This window comes from Halichoerus grypus, chromosome 5, assembly GCF_964656455.1.
Source record: "Halichoerus grypus chromosome 5, mHalGry1.hap1.1, whole genome shotgun sequence".
NCBI classification, from domain to species: Eukaryota; Metazoa; Chordata; class Mammalia; order Carnivora; family Phocidae; genus Halichoerus; species Halichoerus grypus.
The window spans coordinates 144,961,858-144,970,615 of record NC_135716.1 but is presented as its reverse complement, the minus strand read 5'-3'; the positions used below and the strand labels follow the sequence as shown (position 1 = coordinate 144,970,615).

Here is an 8,758-nt window from a genome sequence, read left to right as displayed (position 1 = left end):
AGCTCTGAGTGAGGTCCAATGGCAGGAGAAGGCCCCCAGTCTCCAAAGAGAACTCATCTGAAGGGCGACATCAGGGGTGCGGACAAAGACATACGGGACTTCGATCAGCTTTTCAGTCAAGGATCCCCATCTAGGTGAGGAAAAACACCACGGTGAAGGAGGCACCAGTCCTCAGCTCGCAGCCTCCCTGCCCAGCACAGTGTGGGCCTGCCCATGTTTCGCACAGACCCGACCCTGCAGCAGCACTGGCCCCTCCTCAGACCAGAGCCGCCGGGATGCGCACAGCCAGCCGCGAACAGCGACACCGCCTGGCGGAGGCTGGGATGACGGCACCAGGTGGGGTGTCAGCACCCTTTCTCTCTGTTCCTGGAGTTTGGAGGCAGGATGGGCCCGCTGTGGACAAAGTCCTCAGGGTTCCTGAGTCGGTTCTGGAGAGTGGAGGCCCCTGGATGGTTACTGAGCTTCCTGCCGATGAAGGCTTGTGATAAGCGGTTAGTTGGAAAAATAAGAGATGCCCTTGTTTTTATCCCAAGTCGGTGAAGCCCTTGTGCGTTTAGGGAACTTCAGTTTTACCCTCTGTCACCAGGGACCACAGCTATCCACATTGACAAGTAACACACACGGGAGACTTCTTTTCGATAGCAGACTATCTTTGAAATTAGTAACAATTGCACACACACGGGACATGCCAGAGTTGACAAAGTTCTTAGGCATTCAGGCTCTTCTCTGAGCCTCAAGCCAACCCTGTGAGGTAAGGAGGGCACACGGATCCTCCCTAGGAAAGTGAGACTCAGAGAGGGACAATGACTTGCCCATGGTCACCAACGAGTCGACAACACCCAGCCCTGCCCCTGTTGTGGGGACCCCAAGCTGCCTCCCAGGGAAGCCCGCACCCAGGTCCCTGCCCCCCTCACAGCAGCATCAGGACCACGATGGCAACGACCATGAGGACTCCGGCCAGGATGCAAAGGCCCAGGAAGACAATGTCACTGGTGTCCTGAGGCACCATGGCCACAGGGCCCTCCAGGGCCTCCACCTCATCCCTGGGTGGTGCTTCCTGAAGATGCTCAGCTGTGGCGGCATAGGGCCCAAGCCAGTCGGAGCCAGACAGCAGGTGGACAGAAGCCTCCTTGCGCCGTGGCTCACAGCGGACCTCATACTCATGGACGTCCTCCTGGCCGCCAGCCGAGAAGTCGATGTACAGCACGCTGACGATCACTGAGGTGTTGTTCCTCCGCTGTGGGGGTCACGGGGCACTCACTCACACCTGAAGGGGTCGGGGCTGACCCTGTGCCCCTAGGTATGTAGGGACTCTGTGCCAAGGGGGCAGAACCCCAGGAGCCTGGGTTCTAGTGCCAGCTTGACCACCGACTCCCTTCCCACTTGGAACCTCAGGGTCTCCACCTGTAAAAGGGACACTATGGGGATGTCTGATGGGTCCGTGTTTGCTCTGGCTTCAAGGAGGCGGGGTCTATGAAAGACAATAACAGCAAGAGCAGGCCCATCTGCCATGTTCCAGGCTCTGTTTTAAGTGCGTTGTCTCATTTCATTCTCACTACGATCCTCTTTTACTGGTACCATTAATATCCCCATTTCACAGATGAGGAAACTGAGGCCCAAAAGTTAAATCCCTTGTCTGAAGTCACACGACACACAAGTGACAGAGCAGGCAGACAGGAATGGTAGGAAGCTGCCGTCCCTGGACACTGGGCCACCCCTCTGGGGAAGGGTGTGAAAGGGAGTTTCAAAGGGGCTTCCAAAAGGCTCTGATTCCATGTCCCCAAAGGAGGCTTCTGCATTTGTGCCCTCAACCTGTCTGCCCCCAAACCCTCTGAGGAGGACCAGTGTCCTGGATTTTTGTGATACAGAATTGAGACCCTGGGCAAAGAAAGATGGGGCCTGTGAGTAGAAGGGGACCCAGTAAAGTCAGTCCACATGATAAAGAAGGGAGGAAAAAAATCACAGGAAGTGGAAGTTTTAGGGGTTGTTGATGAGTGAGAGACTTGAAGGGGAAATGCCAGACACACAAGATGTGCTGTTACGGTTATGAAATCAAGTCTCCATTGTTTTTTAAGAGATGCACAGAAAGGTGGCCATTGCCTTGGGCTGTTCGAGCTGTGCATCTTTGAGAGCAGCTCAGTGCAGAGACTGGTCCTCGAGCATCTAGGATGTATAACGGTGACACTAGGAATCCAGGAGTCTAAGTTTCTCAGCTTTTATGTTTCTGTGGTATTAGCCCCGAGATTCTATGATTCTATGGCTCCGAGTTATGGTGGTGGTTGCATGCCTCTGAGCCTCTGAGTGTCCGTGATACCTCGTTCTCCGTTTCCTGGTTCCCTGCCTCTGGGATTCTCTGTCCCTGTCATTTCATGACTCTGTGGAGTGTCCACAGAAAATCCCTGAGGGACTTAGGGCATGGAGTCAGGGTGAGGGCAGATCATCTTGGCAGCCAAGATTGCCCCCACTTCTCTCCTCAAGTCAAAAGGACAGAGGTTGCCAGAGGCTGGGGAAGAGGAGGGGTGGGCTGGAGGGGCCCCAGGTGGACATTTGGCTAATGTGGGGGGCAGGGTGGTATGCTTGCTGGAAAGTGGTGATTTCTGCCAAGCCAGTCTGGCACATCCCTGGACACCAAGGCTTGGGGGTGGGGGTGAGCTCTCCCTGGAAGGGGGGGGAATCTCTCCTTTCCCCTTTAATCTGCCCCTAAGAATGCAGACATCTGAGGTGCTTGGGGCCCCAAACCTGAATTCATTTGTAAGCCTCACTGCCTTTGGGGGGAAGTGGATCCTGTTACTTGAAAGGCCCTTTTGTTCTGTGGAGCACAGGGACCATTTGGATCATAGGCTGGGGAAGGGGTGGCTGGAGGCAGCCGGGTGTGAAAGGGGTGAGGCCTGGGGGGGTGGGGAGTTCCCGGGAGAAGGGAAGGAAGAGCAGGAAGGCCTCCGAGGACGGTCAGGGTCAGGGCCTTGCAGGACGAGCCTTCCATAGGGTTGTCGCTGGGTTACTCAGTGGGGCCCCCTCCTCTGTCTCCCATTTGAGTTCTTTGTCACGTCTACACTGAGCAAGTTTGTTGAGTTCTGCACCCAGGCTTGTGGGGCCACTGAGCCAGGAAGAGAAGCTGAATTCTCAGGAATGGCAGGTGCCTCTCAGCAAGGCTCAGACGCCCTCCCTCACGCCTGCCCCCCCGCCCCCCCCGCCCAGCCCCTACCTGAGACTCCGTGCCGCAGGTGTCAAAGCGGGCCTGGATCCGGAAGGTGCCACCGGCTTCCTGCGCGGCACAGCTGCGGCTGCCCAGGTAGACCTTGGTCCGCTCCAGCGGTGCCAGAGCCCGTGCGGCAATCAGGATCTGGAAGTCCGTGCGGGAGCAGCTCACGTTCATGGGCACGACTGGGGACGGAGGGAAGGAGCGGCTGGAGGCCTCAGGGGCAGGAAGTCTGCCCCCACCACCCCGAGACCCCACGCAAAGGGTGATGTGTGCAGCCTAACGGGGATGTTTCACGTGTGTTACTCCGTTTAACTCCATCAGACTATGAGTTCCCGAGGGCAGGTACCCGGCCTTCTCGTGTCCTTGCAGCCTGGCTCAGAGCTTGGCAGGTGCTGTGAATTCTGAATTCTGAATGAATGAATGAGTGAGTCAGTGAATGAATGAATGAATGAGTGAGTCAGTGAATGTATGAATGAATGAACGAATATTCTTAATCATAAGAAGAGGTACTATCTGCTGATCTCTTTACCATGTGCCAGGTAATTCGTTCAACCATTTAACAAATATTTCTTGTTGGCCTACTATGTGCAGGACACTATTCTGGCACCACAGAAAAAGAAATGGAAAAAAAAACAACCCAACAGCCCAAACTTCCTGCCTTCTTGGACCTTACATTCTAGTTGGGCAAGGGGGCAATAGATAGGTAAAATGAAAGATGTGTTGGAGTGGGCTGAAGGAAAATCAAGCGGAGAAGCAAGACAGGGAAAGGCAGAGTATGTGTGTGGGGGTGGGGGGCAGAACTGTGGAGAAGAAAGCCTCACTCGCTCCCCACGGTGACCCCATGAGGTGGACACAACTAAACCCATTCTACAGTTTTGGAAACTGAAGCTCTGAGAGGTAAAGTTGTTTGCAGTGGTTGAGTTGGGATTTCAGCCATTATTGAGTCTGTAGGTGATCCCCCCCACCCTATTTGGTGGGCCCCCACAGGCCTCCAGGCCGAGATGGTGTGACTCTCTGTGTCTGGGTGTATCAGAGCCTGTGTGCGTGTCCAGGGCAGTGCTGGCCGGGGCGGGGGCAATGGAGGGGGAGGAGAGGGCGGCTGGTGGGTGGGAAAGAGAAGAGATGGCAGGCAGAGGCCTGGAACTCTCAGCCCCTCTCCGGGAAATGCCTCAGACATATTTCAGCCTCTGGTGTCTGGGCAGTCGGGGATTTATGGGCCCGCCATCTCCCACGATGATCTCGGTGGCACTGAACTGTGTGTCACCCCTGATTGATGCTGAGGTTGTTGTCCTCTAGCCGGGAGGCCGCCTGCAGCCTGGGCCACATCTGGAGCCTCGTCTAGCACGAGTGCCCCTGTCTGGCCTGGGCTCCCACAGGGATCTGGGGAGGGGGGCGGGGCGGGTGGGAGCGGGGGCTCCTGCCCCTGGAACAGAGCCGGGTTTAGAGCTGCCCCACCCTCAGGCTCTGTAGGCACCAGAAGGAGAAGGGGCTTGTCCCAGATCCCACATTGCTGGGAGAGGACCCATGCCTAGAAATAAGACGATCAAACCAAAGGGGACCTTAAAGATCCTTCAGCCAGTGTCCTCATTTTACAGGTGGAATAACAGACCCGCAGAGAAAAAACCACCTGTAGCTAGCTGAGGCAGAGCCTGTGGCCCCTGGCTCTCCGGAGTGAAACCCTAGGAGGGGTCACTCTCACAAGGGACAGCTCTCCTCCCCCAGGTTATGGAGGAAGCCAACTGAGGCCCTGGAGGGAGGGTCTGCCCAGGCCACTTCACTGCCACTAGCTCGCTGTGGCGCAGCCGTGTCCTTCCCCATCACCACTTGCGTAGGGGGTAAGGATGGAAGGAAGATGCTTGATTGCAGACCAGGCCCAAGACATGTGAGGGACAGACATCCACCCTCAGCAAGGATGTCCCCTGTTCTCTCTTTTCATCTGAATGGCCGCCTGCAGAGGACATTCATCAACCCCTTGCATGGATGAGGCCACTGGATGGTCGGTAAATGGCAGCACTTGGATGTGGCCCTCGTCTGTCGGAACTCAGCCCTGGCTCCCTCCGCCGGGGCCCTACTGGGCCACAAAGAAGGCAGGCAGGGGTCCTAGTCTTGGCCGTGCCCCCGTTGCCTACGTGACCGCGGTGAAGCGTTTCTGCTCTCTGCCCCTCCCTTTCCACACCTGCACAACAAGAAGCTTTCGCCTGCTCAGGTAGAGGGAAAATGGGTCCAGAGCCAGGCTTTTCTGGGCCCACGGGCCAGGGAAGGGTGACGGGAAGAGGGGAGAGATGGTGGAGGCTGCTGGCTGGCAAATCTAACGGGCACTATGGAAGCTGGAAAAGCCCAGTGCCAGCATTCTCAGCTGCCTCTGCCACTGGGCATGGCCACCTGACCAAGTTCAAACTCTTGAGACCAAGAAGTCTTTCAAGAGCTTCTGAAAATGCTTTTGTTTTCCTGGTAATGGGACATTTGTAGCTGGCATCTCCCCTACCCTCTTCCAGCCTCGAACGTGGACATGATGTCCGAAGTTGTAGCAGCCATTTTGCAGTCGTGAGGCCAAGAGAATCCCAGAGATACCAGCTGAGACAGTGTTAAGTCCCTGAACCAACAAAGCAGCTCCCTAGCTCCAGACTTCTTGTTATGTGAGGAAAACAAAAGCCACTTGTTCAAGCCACTGTCAGTCAGGATTTATGACCGATATAAGCAAAGCTTGTCGACATCTCCATGGTTATACCAATTGTTTATCACAAGTAACATGGCCATATTTTGCGTACTATCCCTGGATACACAGGATAAACCACAGCAGGAGAGAGGCCAGGGGCCCAAGGGGGAAGGAGAGAGATGGGGGGAATTAGGGCACGTGGAGTTGGAAGCTGGGAAGGCAGGACTTTGCGGGGTGGAAATAAGCAAGGGCCACATTGGTGCGGTCCCCGGGGTCCCAGGGCAGCAGTCGGCAGTGCTGTAGCCACCTGAGAAAAGGTTGGAGGAGACCAGCAGTGGGATGGAGGGAGGAAGCTGCAAAGGACCCCAGCCTTGCCCACACCCCCCACCATCAGCACGCCCACACCCTCCACCCCAGCTGACCTCCAATGTAGGCCACGGAGAAGCCCCTCCGGGTGGTGCTGCGGTCCGTGTGCAGTAGGAGCAGAAGCTGGTTGCGGCTCGAGGTGACCGGTGCTGGCAGGTGGTGGCCGCACCAATTCCCCAGCAGGGAGGCCTCCTCGCTGGCCCCATCAAAGGCTGCCAGATGGTCGAAGTCACAGGTCCTGGTCAGGCTGTTGGGACCCTCTAGGTCCAGGTCCAGGAAGAACACCTTGACCCGGTAGCCCGGAGGCAGGCGGATGGTCCAGTGGCAGTGAATGTTGTTAGGGTAGGCGCTGGGGTACTGGGGACTGGAGAAGTTGCCCCGCACGGCCGTGTATACCTCCTGGCATTCTCCTGGGTTGGGGAGAGTGGGACAGAAGGGACAACAATGAGAAGGGTGGAGACTGTCACCGTCTGCAGTACAGCTTGGGCAGTGGGCACCATAAAGGTCCTAAAACCACCCTGGACCACCACCTGGTGGGCACCGTGGTGGGCAAACCAGACAATGGATCCCAAAGCCTGCTTTAAACGGGAACTGGCTGAAGGCTAGGACTCTCATTCCAATTGGCAGTCCACTTCACGAGTGCTGGTCCGGTTAGGAATTCAATAACCAGACCTAATACTTGTCCTCAGAGTTGAGTCCAAACTTGGACTTGACAGACAAGATGGCTCATGACATGACCTTGCTTGTTTTCTCACTGCCCCTCATCCAGCCCTGCCTTCCAGCCTCCCCAAACACCTCCCAGCATACGAGCACACTAAACCCTCTCTGTCCTCCCTGCCCTTGCACATGCTGATCTCTCTGCCTGGAATACCCTTCCCTTCCTTCTGCCTCTGGCTAACTCCTTCAAAGCACTACTCAATTCTCTCCTCCTCCAGGAAGTCATCCATGATTCTTATTGTTAACAAAGATCACAGTGGGTTGTCATTGTCTATTTCCTTCTCCATCTCCTCCACTCTCTAGTTCATTTTACTATCAAGGGTTCATTCATTCATTTGTACACACATTGATTGAATCCCTTCTATGTGGCAGGTACAGAGACAAACCCATAGGAACTCACAATCAGGGGAAATCAACATGCCGACCACGTACATAAATGATAAGTGTTAGATCATTGCTGCAAAAAAAAACTCCAGAAGGAGTTGAAAGAAAGGACTAATTCTGGGTCAATCAGGAAGACTTCACAGAGGAGGTGACATGCTTACGCCTTGGCACTGGCCAGGCAGGGACATGCACAGCATGCACAGGGGACTCGAGGTATAGCCCCAGCCCCTTCTACCTGAGAAGTAGTAGGCCTTGAAGCCCCGGCCTCCAATGTTAAAGTCAGACTTGAAGACCACCTGCAGCTCGTGGCCCAGGGACACAAGAGTGGGGGGCCGGGTGCTGCCACAGTAGCGATGCCCGTGGGCGGGGCCAGGCCCCCCAAGCACGGCCACGTAGTCATAGGTGCACTCCTCACTGCCCTCCACCTGGAAGTCCACGAACACCAGCTTGACAGTGGCGGGGCCGGACGCGTGGATCACCCAGTGGCACTCCACGTTGTTGGGGTAGTTGTCCGGGTAGTCAGGGCTGGTAAGGACCCCTGAAAGGCCCGTTAGGACACCACCACACACATCTGCAAGGAAGCCCTCCTGAGCTGACTTTTCTTCCCCCCCGTGGCCCCCCCCAGCCCCCCCCTTGGGAACAGGACACCCCTCAACGTGCCACCCCCCTGGGTATCTATCTCACGGAAACCTCGTCACCATCCACTGAGCGCTTGCTGTGTGGCAGGCACAGACCTGGCACTTGGCTCCGACGCTGTCTTTTGACACCATTACCATCACCCTAGGCGAATGCACAGTGGTTCTCCCCGTTCCATGGTCGCGAAAATGGAGGCACGGAGAAGGTAAGTAACTTACCTGGGGGAGTCTAGGTTCACCCAGATTGACCCTGAGACAAGGCTGTGAGCACAAGGAGTTTATTTGGGAGCTATGAGGGCCCATAGAGGGCATGTCAAGCCAGCTGCCCAGCCCTGTTGGGGAATCCTGGGGAATGGCGTCGGGCACACACCTCAGAGTTATGTCGCCTGAGAGAAAGGGAGCTGGGGCGTTCATACACCAACTCCCAAGAGTCCAGGCCGAGGGCTGTGGGGACAGAGGCGACCTGCCGAGACTCCGGAAGAAGGCTTCACATAGAGATATGGAGGTTGGGAGGAGCCACTGAAGTGATGAGTCCCCGGGAACCTGGGTGGGGCTCTGATGGCAGGCCACCCAGCTGGTAATGGGGAGAGCAGGCATTGCCTGGTTGCAGAGCCTGGGCACTTGACCTTGTGATTCTCATTGTCCCTTCCTACCAGGCCTGTGGCGCACAGAGGCTGAGGTGCGCGAGCTCAGCAATGTTCTCAAAGCGCCCTGACAGAGGAAACTGAGGCTTGGAGAGAGGGTCTGGTGAACTGGAGATGGGCTTGAAGTCTGAAGACAGGTGTCGGTCCTCAGCTC

The 8,758-nt window shown here is 56.2% G+C and overlaps 1 protein-coding gene across 1 annotated transcript in view; it reads right to left on the bottom strand.

The window, feature by feature from the left end:
• Positions 1-321: 321 nt before the first annotated feature.
• CDCP2 (CUB domain containing protein 2) overlaps positions 322-8,758 on the bottom strand; it is a 24,086-nt gene continuing 15,649 nt past the window's right edge. The window contains exons 4-7 of the mRNA XM_036121426.2: positions 7,561-7,896; positions 6,281-6,634; positions 3,206-3,384; positions 322-1,237 (exon numbers count right to left, since the gene is read on the bottom strand). Coding sequence (XP_035977319.1) covers positions 911-1,237; positions 3,206-3,384; positions 6,281-6,634; positions 7,561-7,896 — 1,196 coding nt within the window. The 3' untranslated portion in view covers positions 322-910. The remainder of the gene's footprint in view (positions 1,238-3,205; positions 3,385-6,280; positions 6,635-7,560; positions 7,897-8,758) is intronic.